We start from the raw sequence: 21,235 nt of genomic DNA, 5'->3' as shown, positions 1-21,235 counted from the left end.
ACGTGAAAGCAGAATTCACTTTGGGATATAAAATAGTATACAAAGAACATGGATCTGCCACAATGCACAGAATCATTTTTACCCTCAAAATCATTTACTCCTGGGGGAATTCCGCACTACTGCGCGCACATAATCAGCCACGCATATTTTTAATTTTTTTGTGCAGAAAAAAAGCTTCTGCTGAAAAGTTGCTGCAGTTCTGCCTTTTGCCCAACAGAGGCACTAGACCACTGTGGCACTAAAGCACAGCTGCCACTCCCAGCGAGCTAGGGAAGAGAGAAAGCCTGCCTTCTTCACAGCGCCAGCCGGGTCAGGTCAGGAGACAGGGGCTATGGGGAGACAGACAACATGGGGTTGCTTGGGGGGGGGGGGGCAGGAGCTCATAAGGGCTAGTGGGGGAGGACAGACTAGGGCAGGGGCTGAATGGGATTGGAGGGAGAGGGCCATATGGTGATGGGGAGGGGGTGCAGAGCTACCGGGGGAAGGAGGTGGCTGAGTGGGGGCACAGACACACCTGGGGACAGGGGGAGGGGGTGCAGGGCCACTTGGGACTGGAGGAGTGGGTGTCTGAGTGGGGGTGGAGGGACATGTGCCTGACTGAATGGGAAAGGCTAGGGTTATCTAGGGTCTGCATGGGGGAAGCTCCTTAACAGTCCTTCCAGACACACACCCCCCCACCAAAAAAAACAAAAAAAACACCCTTTCCATACTTTTCCCACCCATACCCAACAACTGCCCAAGTTCACACCCAGGCTCCTTCCTAGCAATTATTTCCCTCTCCCTCAGCTCCTCCATTACCACTGACTCCCCCCAGCCTTGCACTGCTTCCGGGGGCTATGAGAAATATGGTTCTGTATTGTTGTTTAAATGAATTATTACTCAGAGTTCTGTATTAATATGCCTAGTAAGGAATCTATTTGTCAAAAAACATTTTCTGAATCTTTGTCATCTGTATTGTTACATACTTCCTGACAGCTATTTTGAAATAAATGACCAAAAATAATTGAAACTGGTGTGATTATATTGTCTTATTTTGACAAATAAAATACACAGAGTTTTCCAGAATTTTTAATTTTTTGTTGCAGAATTCCCTCAGGAGTAAATCATTGTACCTTTTGACTAGTCAGTTATGAATTTATATCTAGTTCAGGAAGGAATTTAACTTTCAGAACCAAGAAATGAAGAAATCTTACTTCATATTTTCCTTACTATTCTCCTTTGCTTCCAGCCTCCAGAAATTCTCATAAGCAAACTATAAGATAGGTGCACAACTGGTTGAAAGACTGTACTCAAAGAGCAGTTACAATGGCTGTCTCTCAGACAGGGAGGATATAGCCAATGTGGTCCCACAGGAGTCAATCCTGGGTCCAGTACTATTCATATATTCATTAATAACTTGGATAGTGGAGTGGAGAATATGATTATAAAAGTTGCTGATGACACCAAGATGCAGAGGGGTTGCAAGCTCTTTCGAGGACAGGTTTAGAATTCAAAAGAATTGGCGAATTGATCTGAAATCAGCAAGATGAAATTCAATAAAGACAAGTGCAAAGTATAACACTACACTACAACTAGGAAGAAAAAAAAAAAATCAAATGCACTACTACAAAATGGGGAATAACTGACTAGGTGGTCCCTACTGTTGAAGAGGATCTGGAGGCTAACTTCATCCTGGGGTATAGTAACAGTGTCATATGTAAGACACAGGAGGTAATGGTCCTGCTCTACTCAGCATTGGTGAGACCTCAGCTGGAATAGTATGTCCAATTCTGGGCACTGCACTTGAGGAAAGATGTGCACAAACTGGTAAAAGTTTTAGATAACTTGATGGATGAGGAAAGGTTAAAAAAACTGACAAGTTTAGTCTTAAGAAAAGACAACTGCGGGGGGGAGGGGGAGACACACCTGAGACCAGTCTTCAACTATGTTAAGGGCTTTTATAAAGAACAGTGAAGGATTGTTCTCCATGTCCACTGAAGGTATAACAAGAAGTAATGGCTTGAATTGACAACAAGGGAGATTTAGGTTAGCTATTAGGAAACAAATTTCTAACTATAAGGATTGTTAAATTCTGGAATAAGCTTCTACGGAAGGGTGTGGTATCCCCATCATTGAAGTTTTTTAAGAACTGGTTGGACAAACACCTGTCAGGGATGCTCTAGGTTTACTTATTTCTAATCGGTGCAGGGAGCTGGACTTGATGACTTCTCAAGGTCCCTTCCAACCCTTCATTTCTGTGATTCTATGAAGTGTCTGTTCTCCCAGCAAGGCTGGGAAAACATTCCAGAAATACAAAGTTAAATGCTAAAGTTTTAAGTACTAAGTAATCAGATTCTCCTCAAACAAGAAAGCAAGAACTCTATAGAAATCTCCAGATGGGTACATTGGGTTTATTTTGTTTGAATTGCAAAAGAAGGTAAGTTCCCACTTGTCACCACAGAGACGCTGCCACCAGCAACATTCCAGCCCCCCTCGAGCGCTGCTTTACCGCGTTATATCAGAATTCGCATTATATCGGGGTAGAGGTGGATTAGGGATAACAAGGCTGGTGCATGATCATTTTCCTTTGAGGAAATGACAGTCTGAGTTTGTACTGTTCAGAAGGGTACTGAGCAGTACAAGACATTTCTGGGGAACAAGGCTGGGACTGGGAATTTGAGGGTGTTACCTGTATGTAATTCATGAGTGACTGCTCAGAGTTCTCATGTATTTAGCTGGGAGTGAATTTGCATCTGAAGGCTATGTAAACAGGCCAGGAGTGGATGTTCTGACAGCAAAGCAGCGTAAGAGGCACCCAGGCTAGAAAGTTAAGGGACAGCTGTTCAACAGTCCAGATTGAACCCTGGATAATGTTACATGCACCAAGGAGGAGTTAGGCCCTATTGAATCAGCTCTACTAGGCTGAGCCACTAGAGGTCATTATCAACTCAAATGATTCTTTACAAGCTTTTTATTTTCATCACAGAGACCTGCACAGCTGTCACCACTTAGTACTTCTGCATCTCCTGGAAACCAGGAAGACACTGAGCAGCCAGACTCCACTGAATATCAGATAATTAACAGCATCTGTGTCTTCATGTTAAGCAAAAGGGGTTGAAACATCCCTATATACCTGCTGTTTCTTTGTGAGACTTTTTTCATGTTTAAAGTGGCTTTAGCAGGAGTCATTTTCTGTGTACGAACTTTTGAGCACACTTGTTAAACAGGAATATTTTACATTAGCTAGTCTGATCTGCATTACTTCAAAATCATGAAGTAAACTTTCTTGCATTTGAAGATATTGCCAATTTGAAAATGTTAGTGTTTTGAAAATCTATTTGCTAACAGAGAATACATAAAAGCCCATTCAAAAAATCTACAATAGCACCAACATGTTGGCTGTGGTGGGATCTTAAATTAAATCCACCTCAAACAGGTGTGGATTGGCAACTGCAATTGTTACATTTTCAGATCTATTTCTCACTCCCTCCCACATCCCCTCTCCTTGAGCATGCACTTTATCCTGTCCTTTGAAAGGCAGGACCACAACAAAGCCTGGATGCAGAAGACCAGGGCTTAGGTTCTCACTCTTCAGTCTAGTGGGGACTATGTTACTCAGGGCTGAGAGCACTTAGTCTCTGAAGAAGAAGAGATGAAGACACTAGGGTAATGACGGTTTACAGAAGCACATACATGGCTTTGTAGAAGTCACATTCTCAATCACAGCAAGTGCTCATATATAGAGTTAGCAAGGAATTAAAAATGGTGGCAAGAGTAAGGAGGTAAAGAAATCCAATAAAGTATCTCTATCTCAGTTCCTTAACCTTAATTCCTGCTCCTGTACAGAACATGGGTCTTGCCTCCCCCCCGGCCCCCAAAGGGTAGCAGAAATCCAACTGCCTGCTTGCTAAATCTGACCTAGCAATTAGATGTAGTTTTGGAATTGCCATTGTAGCAACTGACTCCTTGTCTGCCACAAGTGTGCTGCATTCATTGTAGATGGTCCTATGCTCTCATATTCCAAGAGCCAATACCTGACTGAGTTTGGATCAACCCTATAGCAATAAAATTACCAAGCTCAGCCAAAAAGGCACTTAATATAGTTGCTTTCTTGAGGCTCCACAACTGCAGTCTATCACCACAAAGACAGCTGATAAAGTTTAATTTAGACGTGGGGAAAATTTCTCTTGATGACAGAAAATGATTTGCAGTAGAAGCTGTAACAATAGATATACCTCTCTGCAGACTCTTCCATTTGCAAAGTGACAGCCACCAGATTTTTAAACGTGATATCTAAATGACCACTTCTCTAAAGAGTAATATGTGCCATTGTGTTCTTGTTGTTCGTCCTTAGAGTTCGAAGATGACCATGACATCACTGATTGGTTTGGTTTCTGTGAACATGTGAGTGGCTGATCAGGCCAACTTGAGCTTTGAACTGTCTGGGCACTGAGCAAGAGATGCCATGATGGGTTACTTGATAACAGCGGACATGCTGCTGTTGAGAGATTTACCCTGCCGGCGCGTCTGCTCTGCCTCTGTGGTTCTCTTCTGCTCACAGATTGTAGCTCCAGTATGGATGAGACTTTTCCAGGTAGAATGATTATGAGCGAGACCTTCTCAAATATCTGGGTCAATGTCTAGTCTTTGAAACATTTCTGTTGGTCTCCCTGAGCATGCTTTCCCTCCTTTAACTCAAAGTAAAAGATCTTCTTTGGCAGTTGTTCATCTGACATTCTGGTGACATGGCTTGCCCATCTCATCTGCGATTTCATCAAGAGAATGGATGCTTGGAATACCTGCCCATATGAGAACCTCAGTATCTGCAACCTTGTCTTGCATCTTATCCTCATCAGTTTCCTCAGACAGCCCATGTGAAAGTGAGTCAGTTTCATAACATGGCGTTTGTACACTGTCCGCATTTTGCATGCATACATCATAGTTGGCAACACAATAGCTTTGTAGACTTCAGTTTTGTTTGTTGACTAATGCCTCTGCGCTCGCACACATTTTCATGTAGTCTGCCAAAGGCCAACACTTGCTTTAGCAATTCTGGCATTGGTTTCATCATTGATATGAATTGCACATGACAGCGTACTCCTGAGATAGGTGAACTCGTCCACTGCCTGGAGGGTTTAGCCATTCACTGTGATAGTAGCTCTATGTAAGGTTTTCCTGGCGCAGGCTGGTACATCATTTCTGTTTTCTTGAGGTTGATTGAGAGACCAAAATTATCACAAGCTGAAGAGAAACAGTTTATACTCCGCTGCATGTCAGACTCAGATTTGGCAGTCAGGGAACAGTCATTAGCAAACGGAAGATCACGAATTATCACTTCCTGTACCTTTGTCTTTATCTGTATCTGTAGTCTCCTCAGATTTAAAATTTGCCATCAGTCCGGTATCTGTCACTGTCACAAAAGGCATCTGTAAACATAGCAGAAAAACCTCATACTGAAGAGGACTGGGGTCAACACACAGCTCTTCTTGACTCCACTGATGACTGGGAATGGTTCAGATGACTCATCGTCATCCATAACACAAGGGACCATGCCATCATGGAATTGCCGAACCATTGTGATGAATTTTTCTGGGCAAATGAATTTTGCCATGATCTTCCAAAGGCCCTCCCAACTGATTATAGCAAATGCTTTTTTCAGGTCAATGAAAGTCATATACAGGTTGGAGTTCTGTTCCTGGCATTTCTCCTGAAGTTGACGAGCTGCAAACACCATGTCTATGATCTTGCATCCTTTCCTGAAGCCACACGGTCTCTCAAGCAGGAGTCCTTATCCAATGTGTTGCACAAGGCAATTCCGCAGGTGCCCTAGACATTGTCTGCTTCACCTTAACCCTGGTCAGAATACTGTGGCTGATGGGGATCCTGCTACAGCGGTCGAAAAAAATCACACAAAAAGACAAAAAAAAAAGAAAACGACAAAGGTGACACCACTCATCATCAGTGTTTGGAATGCGAACACATTAATGGACTGCACTACAGCAGACAGACCAGAGAGAACAGCTCTAGCTGGTAGAGAACTGGCCAGAAGTAACATCCAGATAGCATCCCTGAGTGAAACCCACCTAGCTAAAGAACAACTTACTGAAAAAGGAGCCAGTTATACCTTCTTCTGGAGTGGCTGTAGCAAAGAAGATGGACATGAAGCGGAGGTTGGGTTTGCCATCAAAATACAGCTAGTTCATAGAATATCAGGGTTGGAAGGGACCTCAGGAGGTCATCTAGTCCAACCCCCTGCTGAAAGCTTAGTTAACAAGCTTACGAATTTCCCAAAGGGTGTGAATGCTAGACTCATGCTAATGAGACTCCCACTGTTCGGCAAAAGATGTGCAACTATCATCAGCGCCTATGTAACCACCATGACCGACCCAGATTTGATCAAGGATAAATTTTACGAAGACCTGGGGTCACTTATTGAAGAAGTGCCAAAGGCAGACAAGCTCAACATTCTTGGTGACTTCAGTGCTAGAGTTGGCACAGATTATCAGGCATGGCCAGGTATCATTGGGGAAAAAATGGCCTTTGGAAATCAACAGCAACGGGCTCCTCTTACTGAGGAAATGTGCTGAACATGACTTCTTCATCACCAACAGTCTTCTACCTGTCAAACTGTGACAAGATGTTTTGGATTCATCTGCACTTCAAGCACTAGTATCATATTAACTAGGTCTAGGTTGGATATTAGGAAACACTTTCACTAGGAGGGTGGTGAAGCACTATAATGGGTTACCTAGGGAGGTGGTGGTGGAATTTCCATCCTTAGAGGTTTTTAAGGCCCGGCTTGACAAAGCCCTGGCTGGGATGATTTATTTGGGGATTAGTCCTGCTTTGAGCAGAGGATTGGACTATCTGACCTCCTGAGGTCCCTTCCAACCCTGATATTCTATGATTCTATGTCATCATCAGGAGACGAGACAGACAGGATGTTAGAGTGACAAAGGCCATGAGAAGTGCAGAATGCTGGACTGATCAAAGGCTTATAGTCTCCAAGCTGAATATCCAGATACTTCCTAGTGGAAGACCATGAGGTAAAAAAAGCACCCGAAAAGCTTAATGTCTCCAAATTAAAACAGGAGAATGTGAAACAGGCTTTTGCTGAAGAACTGTGCAACTTGTAAGAATTGATGCAAACTAACATCAAGGAAAATTGGGCATTGGGTACTCAGCTGCATCAAATACCCACGGTTCCATCACACGTAAACATCAACATTGGTTTAATGAAAACAATACTGACAAAGGGAGACTATTGAATGAGAAATATTGGCTCCATAAGGCCTGTTTAGGAGACAGCACTTCAACATTTAAGAAGGCAGTCTTCAATGACTGCAAGAGGATTGTCCAATGCAAACTTAGAGAGATGCAAAACTGATGGCTGAGCAGGCAGGCGAGAGTCAATCTTATGCAGACAGCAATGGTATGAAGAATTTCTATGATGCTCTAGGGACAATCTATGGGCCATGGTCATCAGGAACATTTCCAATACTGAGTGCCGATGGCACCACACTGCTCATTGACAAAGAAAAGATACAGCAAAGGTGGACCGAACAGTTTAACAACATATCAAGCATCTATTAGCAAGGAGGCAATTGATCAACTGCCCCAGATTGATATTAACATCTCTCTTGCTGATCCCCCAACACTCACTGACACTGCAAAAATGATGGACCTGCTGCCAAATGGTAAAGCACCTGGAGCAGATGCTATACCAGAAGTCTATAAGCCAGAGGCTTGCACATGGCTCTGAAACTGACTGAATTTTTCCAGTCAATGTGGACTCAAGGAACTATACCCCAGGAGTACAAGGTTGCATCCATCGTCCACTTGTACAAACAGAAAGGTAACAGACAATCCTGCAACAACTACTATCAGGGCATCACTTTGTTGCCAATAGCCAGCAAAATTCTCACCAGAATTATGTGTACACACCTGACTACTACAGAAACTGGGGAGGAGGAAATCCAGAGGCCAATAAAGTCTTAAAGAAAAGCAAAGATCACTCTTATTTTTCTACACATTTTTATTGCACGCATCACCCTGGATGGTAGGTATCCAAGCAAATATATTTAATACAAACACCACCCTAATAAAATTCAGAATCAAACGACAATATATTTTGTTTTATGTATTAATAAAACACAAATCACTGTTGTCTATATATAGGGAAAGAATCTGATTCGTAATGCTTGGAAAAATTCCCCATCTAAAAGGGCGTCAGTGAAAACAGATATTTAATCTTGGTTCATTTCTCTAACAAACTAATGCTTAAGTAAATACAGATATTTCTCACCTTGTAACAGTTTCTCTTTCAAAGAATGACAGGCTTGGATATATCTGGAGTACAAGTTTGGTGGAATTTTGTCAGCTCTGCAGCAAGAGAAATTTTTTTTCTATTTACATCATTTAACCTCAGAGTTCAGACTAATTAAAATAAGTGCATAACTAAAGCAGACACTGCACTTGACAACATTTTTATGATACCACCTGTTATAAAGCCAAGATAGTTGCACACTAGAGATTAGCAGTATTATACAATATGTGGGGGCAAGAGTGCACAAAAGGGAGTGCAGTTATGGGACAGAGTATGCACTCATCTCAAGTGCAGGGCGAGACTGAAATCAAAGGCTGTATGACCTCCAAACACTTGATAGGCAGGTATACAATACTAAATGTTCATTACAGCATTAACAGAAGGATTAGATCAATTAAATCAGTTTAAAGTTGTAACATGCAGATAGTAGCTTGTCTACACGGTGGGGTAATATGCTCTATGGGGGTGTGATTTCTAAAGGGTACTAACGTGCTTTAATTGGTCTGTGTAGACCCTGCAGGTGTACCCTAAGCGTTCCCTAGTGCACTTTAACGTAGTCCCGTTTCAGACAGCACTACATTAAAGAATGCCAGCAGAGTCCATAAGGACCAATTAATGATCAATATATTAGTGCACTTTAGAAATCACGCCCTCATACAGCGCATTATCTCACCATATAGACAAGCCCTAAGTCTTAGGGTACGTCTATACTTACCTCTGGGTTCGACGGTAAGCAAATCGATCTTCTGGGATCGATTTATTGCGTCTTGTCTAGCGATAAATCGATCCCGGAAGTGCTCGCCGTCGACGCTGGTACTCCTGCTCCGCGAGAGGAGTATGCGGAGTCGATGGGGGAGCCTGCCTGCTGCGTGTGGACTTGTAGTTGTAGTTCGAACTAAGGTACTTCGACTTCAGCTACATTATTCACATAGCTGAAGTTGCGTATCTTAATTCGAACTGGGGGGTTAGTGTGGACCAGCCCTTAGATATAGTTTGGAATTAAGAGACACGATTGAGGCATTCATACAGAAATGTTTGTTTTAAAGTCAGCTACAGAAAAGTTACTAGTTTTGAAACAAGTTTATTCCGACTGGGCAAGGAAATGTCAAGCAGTCAATCTTCAGGAATGATCGAGTCCTTAACATGGGCTATGTCCTCCTTAGACACTATCCTGACAAACCATAAAATCAGATCTTGAAGTATTGCCATTGCAGTAAACCCATCCCCAGCAGCAAGGCACTCTACCTGCCCACTGAATCCAGGTGTCTCGGGGGTGAGAAATCCTACCCGGGAGGTTAGCTAGTAGGTACCATTTTGCAAACAAGGTATCACAGCGCACGAACCTCAGATAACCTGATTCTGTAGTCAAACGTTCCCAACACATAGTCCAGAAAATCAGAAACTCCCTTTGCCTCATGTGCTTTATTTTCATACCTCTTTAAGGAGTCTATAAAAATGATGCGCGAGTCTGGAATCTCAGGGAGCTGTAACAAAAAGCAGCCCAATCAGAAATGCATTTACTACCCACAAACATGTTTCCAAATGAAAGGATAAGAAAAATACTAACCACACGTGGCACGAGTAAAGCAGGAATAAAGTGGGAAACATAATAGGGTCTTCTGAAAATACTAAAACAGAAGGTGAAAAAGATTAGCAACTAAATACAGAGGGCAATTTTGTTAATATCTTAGGAGTGATTTCTGCTTGCTACACAAATAAGAATATTTGAGTATAGTTGCTTCAGTTAAAAACCGAAACAAATTTTATTAACCATAAAAACTCAGCAATTTAAAATGGAGAAATACCATACCCGTGTTAACTATTCTTAGTGTGGGGTTTCCTTCCTATTAGCTTCTCAGAGGAGAGAGTCCAAATTCCCAGTTAGTATTCATAGCACGAAAAACTGGGTTTTCACACAGTACATTCTTATAGACATTGTTTTTTTAATTTTTAAACATCCTCAAAAGATGGCTTTTTAACAGACGCGGTGTCTTCCCTTCTGTGTGCATATGGCCTTTTTATCCTCTGAGAATCATCTGCACAAATAGCCTGAGCTTAGATGATTACTGCAGCACTGGATAAATTAACAAGATTTTCTTAAGTGCTTCTTTGCTTCCATCCTAAAATTTTATCTTATTTTTTCTTTGATGTGCTCTTGAAACAGAATCTTTTGAGAAACTTCTAGAAAGATACCAACCTGGCCTCCATCACACTTGTTGGGATCTTCCCTGTATTTTCAAATATCTGAATAGCCTTTTCAACATCTTCAAGTGCCTGGCTCTGGGGCTGGCTCATGTAGGTAACAAGAAGGGAACAATATAGTGAAGTCTTTAGCATAACCGAGTAAATCATTCTTGCCTTTTCTTGCTTAGTAACTGTGGTCTTATTTTTACAGCACAGAGACAAAGCGTGCAACTACATAACTGGAACAGGCTGGTATGGAGAGTAACAGTTCAAGTATACTGGTAAGGCTGCTCTATCTTCTGTGTTTCATGCACTTTGGTTTTTGGGATGGGGTTGAATTCAGTACTCATAACCTTTCACTTAATTGCATTGGCTAGAACTAAACAGAATGCAGGGTATGGCCATCTAGGCCCTCAAGCAGGCTGCTAATCACATGAAGTTGCAACAACTTGTGGCAATCTCCCAATGTGCAAACATATCTAATGCAGATGAGGAGAGACAAGATGACCCTTTCACTAGGGACTTAAACAGAATTTGATCCTTCTAAGACAAACCAGCTGCTGCACCACTGACAATAGCCCTATTTCATGCACTTTAAAATAAATTCAGTTTCTTTACTTATTTCCACATTCCATCTGTATGTCCTATTTTGCATTGCCAACTAATCAAAATACAGAAACTATAGAATAAAGTGCGACTCCAAAGGATCAGGCCAAATATTCCCTTCTTGATTAGTATTATTCAAAATAGATCATAAACAGGACAGTATAAAACTGCAGTCTGTAGACAACTCGCTCCCCTGCATGGATTATTCCCCTTAAATGTGAGAGTCATGTAGATTCTACAGCAAACAGATGCTATACAAAATTAAAAATAATTATTTACTGAGCTGATCTATTGCAGAGTTTTTCATGTAGCCAAAAATGCAGTGTAATTTTGTACTGAGAAGTGTTACCACAGTAACAAAAGTATAATTTACTGGAAGTCATCCTGGAAAATCCTCCAGTACCTGCACAACTTCCTTTGTTGAAGATAAATCCTCATAGAGCCCCATGTCTTCTATAGCAACCTGTAAGAGTCACAAGGAAAATGTCACAGAGCAGTTGATATTCTGATGGGAAAGGATTTTTCAGGTGGAGGAGAATGCTTTTCACCAACCTTGAGATCAGCCAATCGGGTTTTGGCCAGAGCAATATATTCCAAGAGAAAGGGACGGTATTTTGTTGGCACAAAAGGAGGATGCATTATATGGACCTAAAGAGTAAAATTCAAAGCAAGGTTTACTATTTGGACAGCATACAAAAGCCAGCTTCTGGTTCATCTCCTTACAGATTCCTGGGAGCTTTGAAGCTAGGCAATGATAAGGCACTGTTGCCTGCTTAAGAGCTCACAGAAAAGCCGGTTATATGGCAAAGGAAATCTTTCCACATACAAAATTGCTAGGAATTTTAATTTAGTCCCCTGAGGTACTCTTTCTTCATTGTGTCAAGGCATTAAAAAGAACTCTCAGCTAGTTTATTTTATAGAGAAAACTTGGTCCTGCTTCTGAGGTATATATTGAAAGTTATAATAATAATCTGGTCCCATCAAAGGCCATGTGACCTTAGTTTGATAAGCTGAAGCAGTTTGGAGTGGGCCCCTAACAACCCCACAAGAAAATGATCTCCATAAGATGCGTCTCACCTTCAGATACTGGGGTGCTTCAAAGGGGACCAATTCTGACATGAACTCGAAGAGAAAGACCAAAGCCTTCTTACTGTTACCATGGTAACCACTGGCATTTCCAAAGGAAACCTGAAAGAGGGAACATGCGAAAATTGTCTTTCAGCCTTGAGAAAATTACTACCACTGCACCCTGCTACACTCAATATAGAAATCCCATCTACCCTATAAATCTGTTATCTGCCCAGATAGTGTTTCTGCAAAAAGATATTGAAAGGATATTATTTATAAAAAATCAGTCTCTACCAGAAAAATCTACCACAGTAAATATCAAAGTTCGGTTTAATGCTCTCTCGTGAGGACATCTATAGGTAGTTAAATGAGGTAATATACTGAAGGATTTGCAACAGCAAATGCACAGGTTTCTACACAGGGTAAATACAGCTTTGCTCTGATACACTTAAGCATTACACTTAAGCATTTGGGGGGAGGGATAGCTCAGTGGTTTGAGCATTGGCCTGCTAAACCCAGGGTTGTGAGTTCAATCCTTGAGGGGGCCATTTAGGGATCTGGGGCAAAATCAGTACTTGGTCCTGCTAGTGAAGGCAGGGGGCTGGACTTGATGACCTTTCAAGGTCCCTTCCAGTTCTAGGAGATGGGAGATCTCCATTAATTTATTTATTTATTTAATTTATTACAGGGATAATAAACCTATCTATTGAGATCACACAAAAAGAATCAGTTCACTTTTCAATAAATCCTTAATATTTCACCATCCAAAGCTTCAGGACATATTTTCAGACCTTTCAAGCCAATTTGCATGTACAAAAATGCATGGGAATTTGTATGTGTAAATTGCATACACATTTACAACTGTAAAAGCAAATGATCAATTATCCTAACTGATCAGCACATGCAATTACAAAAACTGCATACACATTTTTGGTAAATGGGAGTACCTTACACATGCATTTCTCTAGCCTACAACTTGTGTTAATGATGATTTCAATTATCATGATTGTAACAAATGTTGTGCAAGGAGAGAGATTTCTGACCAATAAATGGAGAAGCCAATGTGTAGTTAGAAAGGAAGGAAGGAAGGAAGGAAGGAAAGATCAGAGAAAACTAGAATGACTAAAGAAGAATTTGTAAATACAAAGGCAATATTTAAGACTAATAATATATAGTATCACCAATATCAGGATCATCAATTGCTGCTCTATTTCTACACCAGGCTGACTGACTGAAATGAAGATTTTCTTGTTCAGGTTTATATCAACCCATTCTGTCTCCCTTGCACACAATTGCTCTTCAGTTAAGGAATAAGATTCCCAGGAATAAGAAGTCCTTATTTATTCTTACCTTAAACCATTCAGCATAAGGCATGAACACTGCAGGGCCCTCAAGGGCAGCCTGACGAGCTATCAAGAACGCAGTGATCATGTTTTCCATATCGTAATTCTCAAAGGCTTTTATCAGCAGACTGCTCAGAAGGTCTAGAAAAGGTATAACAATAGGCCAAAACCACTAAATATCTGTGGTAAAAACTTAATGGAATCTTGGCAACTGTGTTGGAATATTACTACAATAAATGCAGCCGATTATCTGTGATAAAAGACGTCTGGGAAACAGTGACAACTGGCAGCACATAATAGTACACTACAGATTCAAATTTGGGAGAGGCTTTGGGACTCTATCTTAACATCTTTTCATATATAATAAAAAGGCACTTTTGCTATTCAACAAACCCTTTAGACTCTACAGGGCTCCAAGCACTGCACAGAATACAGCAACTGAATGCACAATAGGAAACTCAGAAAAATGGAGTCTAACTACTAGTATCACATTGCAAGCGCACATGTGACGGCAGAAGTCAGACTCTACAACACCCTGCCAAGATGATTATCACATAACCACTGCTAGCTGAATTTAAAATTTGAGAAATGGGAAAGTCATAGGATGTGGCACGTGCATCAAGGTGAAACTTGGAGTATTTGACTGGAAGAGCAGAGCTCCTGAATTGTTCATTACCTTATAAACACAGCAGACAATTATACAATGTCTGAAGCCATCTAAAAGCAGTGATTATAAATGGAATATTACAATGGTAATTATTGTTGACTGTTCAGCATTTGGAAAGCAAGACACAGCAATGCACACAAGTTCCCTACCAAGTTTCTCAGCCCTCTGTACCTTTAACCAGCTGCTCTGCTTCAGTCTGGCAGACTACCAATGTAGAAAAGCAGGACAGCACGTGCTGCCAATTCACCTCATGAGTCTCCAGAATCTGCTGCAAATGACACATCAACTTCTCTGCACTGAATGCCACAAACAGCTGGAAGACAGGAACAGTGAATCACTTTAGCTATGAATTCTAACATTCACTAGAGTGAAATCCACCCCAGACTCTCTTCTCATAGGACACTCCAGACTTCATTAATAAGGCAATTCCCTTCTGCCTGATTTTCTGACAAAGCTACATGTCCAATACACCAGCTTCCCAGAGCCCTAGCCTTTTTTGACCCTATTCCTGCTACAATAAACAGCAATACTCCCATTTTCTTCAGTGGGAGCAAGGTCAAGTCCTTTAACAAAATCAAACCACCCAAGTGCCCTGCGCCCACCACTTTATTTTTGTAGTTACTGTTATTGTTACATGCTGGAAAAATGAGTGCTTTTACTTTCATTCTCCCTCCTTTATCCATACATAGTTGTGCAAAATTAATCAGAATAAACAATCTTATGACAACATTTTCTTTCCACCACCCCGTTGCCTACCACTATTGGATGATCCAGATTTTGAGACTGAAATACACTGTTCTTGAGAAGTCCCATCTCAATCTAGAGTATATTAGCAGCATTTCAACAAGAAAAATCAGTACACAAACTGGAGTAAATATATTCTTAAACCAATTTTAATACATCAAGCAGGGAAAGTTTCAGAAATTGAAGATGTGCAAAAATATAAACAATATTCTCTTAGCAAATCTTGGGAGACAGACATACTTTACGATACAAGGTAGTAAGCAGTGGGCAGGTTCTTGCAAAGCTCCACTCTCTCTGCATATGAATGGCATCAGATGCTGCATCCACAGGAAAGAAAACAAGTTTTATTACCACCAGTGGTTAGATAAGGAATAAAAACATGAAACCTCCCTGAAATCTGGCATCCAGATCTACTTCAGACAGTGATTCACAACCTTTCCTCACACTTTAACTGACAGCCTGCAATTAGTACTGTGGGGGAATAGACCTGGCTGACCCCCCTTTCACCAAACAAGACACCGGCGGAGACTGATCCTATAGGTCCACCCTACGGGCCACAAGCCTGAACCAGACTAGGAGTCGTGTTCTCTGCCGGTCTCAATCATGACCAGAGGAGGGAGGGGGGCCGAGAAGAGAAAGAATAACAGGCCCCAGCAGCAGCACTAATAAAATATAAGTTTGGCTGGCGAAATATAATAAACCGCTTGTGTGAAGAAAGTGATTCTAGTTAAATGCAGCTTCTCCTTTGGATGCTCTGTGCCCCCCCGAACTTCTAGCTAAATGCAAACTAACCAATCATGCTTCTTCTTTGGGTGTTCTGTGACACACACACACACCCCGGGTGCACGATCGGTAACACCCCGGAAAAGTAATCTACACCCTGCCGAGAATATGCCTTAACTAGTGCCAAGTTCTGACCTTATCGGAAACCACCTAGAAGCCCTCCACCCAATACGCACCCAATTCGCGGAAAAATAATAAGGAAGGTGCCGGGAAAGGGAACAGACCCTAACTCTTTATTTTTCGTAAATGACGTGTAACTTGTAACGTGTTTGCAGTTTGTAAGAATAAAAGGAGCCTGTGAGCTCAGTTCGGGGGTGTAGTTTGTGACTACAACCCCCGACGTGTCGGTACGTATTGCAATAAACTGGCCTCAGGCTTGAGTCTGTGAACTAAAATCAATGCGTGGGTGACTTTTTCCACAATAGTACTATGTGTAAACATCTCTCAATTCGCAGGCAAGCAGTGCCACACCACAGTTCAACAGGGCTATTTTCCACATGCTTTGCAGTCCAAATGTATTTCTTCCTGGACAAGTTATACTTTAGAGTAGGCACAAAAGACCAGCAGCCCTCCTGCCTTAAGATTTGATGCAAGCCAATAGAAAATAAACCACACAAATAAAAAAAGTGACATCAAGCATCGGGGAGGACTGTATTGTATGCTTAGAAACCAAATCTTTCCTATAACTATCACATTACAGCCGAGGATTGACACACTAGCTACAATATGAAGAGCTAGCCTTTCCTTCCTTGATTCCTACCTTTCAACAAAGGATTGTAGGTAAGAATCTCAGTCAGGGTGTGAATGAAGAACTGTTGCAAAGACTCTGGAAAGTTGGTGCTTTTGTACATTGTCACAGTGAATATGTTCAACCTACAAATGAAAACAACAAAAGAACTGTTCAAGAACAATAAATGGGAGCCATGATCCATGATGAATGGAGTACAGTTCATGACTTTTTCCCTTTACATTTGTTTTCACCAGTCAACTGCCAAAACGAAGAAAACATTGACAGACTTTTATAATACATACAAAAAGAGGTTACTGTGTATTCTGCTCAAACTATCGGCTTTACACAACAACACAGGACGGGACTGAAGACTGAAAGATGCACAGCAGGAATGCTAATTGGGACTAGGATCAAAGCAGGACTAAGGGTGTCTGGAAGCAGGAAGTTCAGGAGGAGATCTGAACTGATGGAAGCTGCAGGGGACAGGAAGATGAGAACTAGGGCAGGAATAACTGCCGGGAAAGTCACAGAATGCCATGTGGGGATACCATACAATTCAGGACTGATACCTATATTGCCAAAATATACTTTACTACACTTACATTTATTTTCTACAGATATCGTCTATGGTGTTTGCATATGTATATTTGATGAGGGAGGGGAATGCCAAAAATAAGTAGCCATACTTTTAAATTATTTGTAAACAGGTTAAAATATGCTCATTTCATAATTTTTATGTCTATAGAAAACAGACCTGCAACAGTGGGAAAAACACAAACAATACTCACAGGAGGAGATTTCTTACCAGCATTTCACAGCCTGTAATTTAGAAGAATCTTCCTGTTTTTCATTAGCAACAGCATCAAGTACCCCTGATTCCCCAAAATAAAAACAGAAAGAAAGAAAGAAAGAAAGAAAGAAAGAAAGAACGGTGTCATTAAACAACATGGAGGAACTAATTAGAACAAGCAGCATGTGCATCCTTTAAGGAGGTGACCCCTTTAGGGAAATGTGCCGCAGGAACCATTCATCTGTGCTTGGTTCTTATGAAAATTTCTCAAAGTAACACAAGGGTTTAAAAGCTACTAATACTAACCTTGAACCACTTTAAAAGGCTCCCCAGCATGCGCTAGAAACTAAACCATTTAAAGATGCACATAAATGAAAATTTAAATTTCCAAATCTTAGGGCCCTAGATTCTGAGGTTTGATGTGCTAGTGTAGATCTTTGCACCTGTTTGGAGTCCCACGAAAGACAATAGGATTCTGCATAGAGGAAGGTAGTTTATGCTAGAAGATCATATATTCACTTATTCTTTAGTGGATGACATTCTCTTCACTATATTAAAGAGAAAGCAGAACGCAGCTTGTTAATTCAGCACTGTCCGTCCCAACTCTGGGGTTTTCCCATGTTATATCTACTAAGTAACACTCAAGTGAAGACTAGGCCTACTGCGTTAATTGTTGTCGAAGACAACAAAGACAACAAAGTGCACTGGCAACTCACACCCAGTACTGTCTTGGCCCATCAAGTTACAGTTCTCATTGACCAGACAAAACGCTCATCTTTTACTCTAATGCAGCGGTTTTCAACCTGTGGTCTGCAGACCCCTGGACCCACCTCCATCTGAAATTTTCTAGGGGATCCACAAATGGAAAAAGATTGAAAACCACTGCTCTAGTGAATGTGGTAGAGAGAACAGCTTTTCTGTTTCTTGCTCCCTCACATCTTAGAAAGCCTCAAAATTACTGAAGGGAAAATCAATAAAATACTCTTGAGCTTTAAGGAAAGAGCCCTTTGATTAAGAGTGGGTTCTCTCTTGTGATCCACTTTTAAAAGGAAATGTACTGAGATGCAGGAGAGAGACAGATGCCCCAAACTTGTTCCTTATCTGCCAGACCCTGCTATTTTCTCCCTTCCTAAAGGGGAATAAATTAATGTTAAATAAAGGAGACTAGGGGAGGGGAGAGGAGAAAAACCACTGATCTTCAGACACAGGAGCTCACTATCACTGTATACCTAATATAAACCATAATGCTCCCACCGCTTCTCTCACGCAGACACTTCTCCTCCAGACCAAGGGGTTTGTTAAATCATTATGTTATTTTATATAAAATATCTACATCTGCTTTAAGGCAGTTGATTAGTTACTGAAGTGTAAAGAGCCCAGTAGTGTGTCAGATGTAAATTAAACAAGCTAAATTTAAGAATTAGTATCAAGGCCCTTATTATTTTCCCTTTTGTGGAACACCCTGCAGTTTATATACAGTTCTGGGCTGTATTGTATTCCACAGAGAAACCAGAGGAACAACTAGTCAACAGCATGACAGCCACATGTGAGGAGTAGGGCAATATGCAAGACTATAAAGCATCAGTGGTAATGACTGGGTGCTCACCCTGCAGAGACAGAGCTGCGCGGACAGCACAGCAACAGGTGAGGAAGATCATCTGCTGCTGATCAGAAAAACTGACTTCCGTTTGGTCTTTTTTGCATTGTGATTTGTGATGAAAATCCAGGCATTACTATTCTTGCCCACTCAGCAATATCATCAGGACTGCCCAACACAAGATGGATACATGATTCATGGGAAGATTCAGGGAGACTAACAATTTGAAGATTACACATGCAATTTAAATTACAAGGTCTCGTTCTTGGCTCATTGTTATTAACACATCACTATATAAAGATATTTAAATTTTACAAAAAGTTATTCTGCTAGTTAAAATTGCAGCGTTATGGTGTCACAATGACAGCACCAAGTCACTTGTATAAAACATGCAAATTCCAAGTTCTTAGTCAGGGAGAGCTAGTATAAAAGAACAAGGGGTTATCTGCAATGCAAGAGGAAGCTCATGGGGGAAGGTGCATCAGACTTATCTTAAATGACTAGCAATGTACATGATGCAACACAACAGAGGAAATCCATCACTGGTAAACAACTCCTTAATGCCCTTGGAAATCTCCCAGGAAAGAATGGAGGTATGTCTAGCAAAGTACAATCCTAGTAAATTGTACAAAGCCCCAAATTATAAATAATCAATACTTACATGTCAACATTTTTTGCAGTACAGCGTAACAGATCTATTTAAAATTAACAAATTAAGACCATTTAGCATTTAAGAAGGCTGTAAGTATGTTCAGAGACAGTATATTGGCTCAAAAATTAAATTATCCTAAAACTCCTAATTTAAAGATTAACTGTTAAACAACTATTTGTAGTATAAATACAATATATAGGATTTCCCAGTTTTTTTCCTACTACTTCACAGTATTTCGCACTGCACACTAGAAAGGAAGCAGAGCAATCAAGCAAAATCTGTATGTAGAAAAGAAAATGGTGACCCTGAAAAGAGTTACGGTGACAATTCATCATCCCAAAACTAATCTTTACAAAAACATATTGATTTTGAAAAAAAGCCAGTTTCATAAATTAGTTCAGGAAGATCCATGATAAACTCTCAAAGAATCACCTCTGCATCGGTCTCCTCACCATTTACCTCTCTGATTGCTCTCCTGACTTAGTGTCCTGTCTATGTTAAATTGTAAGCAATTTGCAGCATGGATTGTGTCTTATTGTGTGTGCTATAAAGCACCATTGATATCAATGGTGCTTAAAAAAAAAAAAAAAAAGTATAAATAGTAGCATTTTGCCCTTACATGGGGGATTTTCTGGAATTCCACTTTCTGTCCCAGATCTGAAGTTTGCTGAAATCCATTCTGAAGAAACATGATCACAAAGTCTGCAAATTAAGAACGAACAACTGTTTCAGCATTCTCGTCTACCTACAATGAAAGAACACATCCAGTCTCCCAGAAGGGCTACTACTGGTAAAGTTTCATTTGTTACACAGCGAAGTTAACCTAGTGTTGGGCAACCTCACTATCTCCTTAGAGGTAAAATTATTTCATATACGGAATGACCAAAGGCATCAGATATCACAGAGGTAGTGATAGTGGCCATATAAGAACTTAGATAGATCAGGCAGTTCATTGACTCACATGCAATCAATACAACAGAATGCCAATATGTTGTTTGTTACACATCTTATGCAAAATAATTTTACAAAGTGATTTATTATCTTTTCCTTATGCTACAAATTCAAATGCATGAAGAGCTATTTGGCTCTTCGGAGTTTTACACTCCAGGTGAGCCTCTTCAGAAGAGAAATCCCACTGTGCCTGAGGAGATCTGTGGAAAAGGATTAACCCACACCACTATTAGAAGAGATTCACTCAGTACAGACAAAAGTCTCAGACTGAATGTTGAATTTTCAAGAATGCATGTATTTGAACAATGAAAATGCAGAAATTTCAACCAAATAACTCAGTTTGCCTGGCAGTACCTGACCAAGTGCACTGGTCAAAAGATCTGACTGGTACTCCTCAGTCAAATGACCAAGCTATTGGCTTTTTCTGAACCAGGAGAGAAGCACAAAAATTAGACAAAAAGGTGGGCAGAGAAGAAAACAGAAAATTGAATCCTCGTTAGTATTAGGGTTTTTTTTTTTTTTTTTAAATAGCCAAATGGATGATGGATACTATGTGGAGGTGACATGATCAGGATGCAGGAAATGAGGGCTGGTGACACACATCACCACCAGCGCCCCTTGCTGGTCAAAAAAATGAACTTCAGGCCACTAACGTAATGTAACAGAATATAAAATGCAACAGAGGGTCCTGTGGCACCTTTAAGACTAACAGAAGTATTGGGAGCATAAGCTTTCGTGGGTAAGAACCTACTTGCATCTGAAGAAGTGAGGTTCTTACCCACGAAAGCTTATGCTCCCAATACTTCTGTTAGTCT

At 40.8% G+C, this 21,235-nt stretch overlaps 1 protein-coding gene across 4 annotated transcripts in view; it reads right to left on the bottom strand.

Moving 5' to 3' along the window:
- Positions 1-21,235, bottom strand: part of FANCA (FA complementation group A) — a 57,468-nt gene that overhangs the window by 25,412 nt on the left and 10,821 nt on the right. For all 4 annotated transcript variants that reach the window (XR_004647975.1, XM_034788259.1, XM_034788260.1 and 1 more), the window contains exons 8-21: positions 20,089-20,171; positions 19,479-19,512; positions 17,236-17,302; positions 16,461-16,573; positions 15,158-15,234; positions 14,345-14,486; positions 13,514-13,647; positions 12,173-12,283; positions 11,648-11,743; positions 11,499-11,558; positions 10,503-10,591; positions 9,873-9,933; positions 9,740-9,789; positions 8,285-8,361 (exon numbers count right to left, since the gene is read on the bottom strand). Coding sequence is in view for 3 of the 4 variants with exons in the window: in XM_034788259.1 (XP_034644150.1) it covers positions 8,285-8,361; positions 9,740-9,789; positions 9,873-9,933; positions 10,503-10,591; positions 11,499-11,558; positions 11,648-11,743; positions 12,173-12,283; positions 13,514-13,647; positions 14,345-14,486; positions 15,158-15,234; positions 16,461-16,573; positions 17,236-17,302; positions 19,479-19,512; positions 20,089-20,171 (1,194 nt within the window). In the remaining variant the exon portion in view is untranslated. The remainder of the gene's footprint in view (positions 1-8,284; positions 8,362-9,739; positions 9,790-9,872; positions 9,934-10,502; positions 10,592-11,498; positions 11,559-11,647; positions 11,744-12,172; positions 12,284-13,513; positions 13,648-14,344; positions 14,487-15,157; positions 15,235-16,460; positions 16,574-17,235; positions 17,303-19,478; positions 19,513-20,088; positions 20,172-21,235) is intronic.

The sequence above is a fragment of the Trachemys scripta genome, chromosome 13, assembly GCF_013100865.1.
Source record: "Trachemys scripta elegans isolate TJP31775 chromosome 13, CAS_Tse_1.0, whole genome shotgun sequence".
In the NCBI taxonomy this organism is placed as follows: Eukaryota; Metazoa; Chordata; order Testudines; family Emydidae; genus Trachemys; species Trachemys scripta.
Note: the sequence above shows the minus strand (reverse complement) of the source record. Positions and strands in the feature narration are given on the sequence as shown.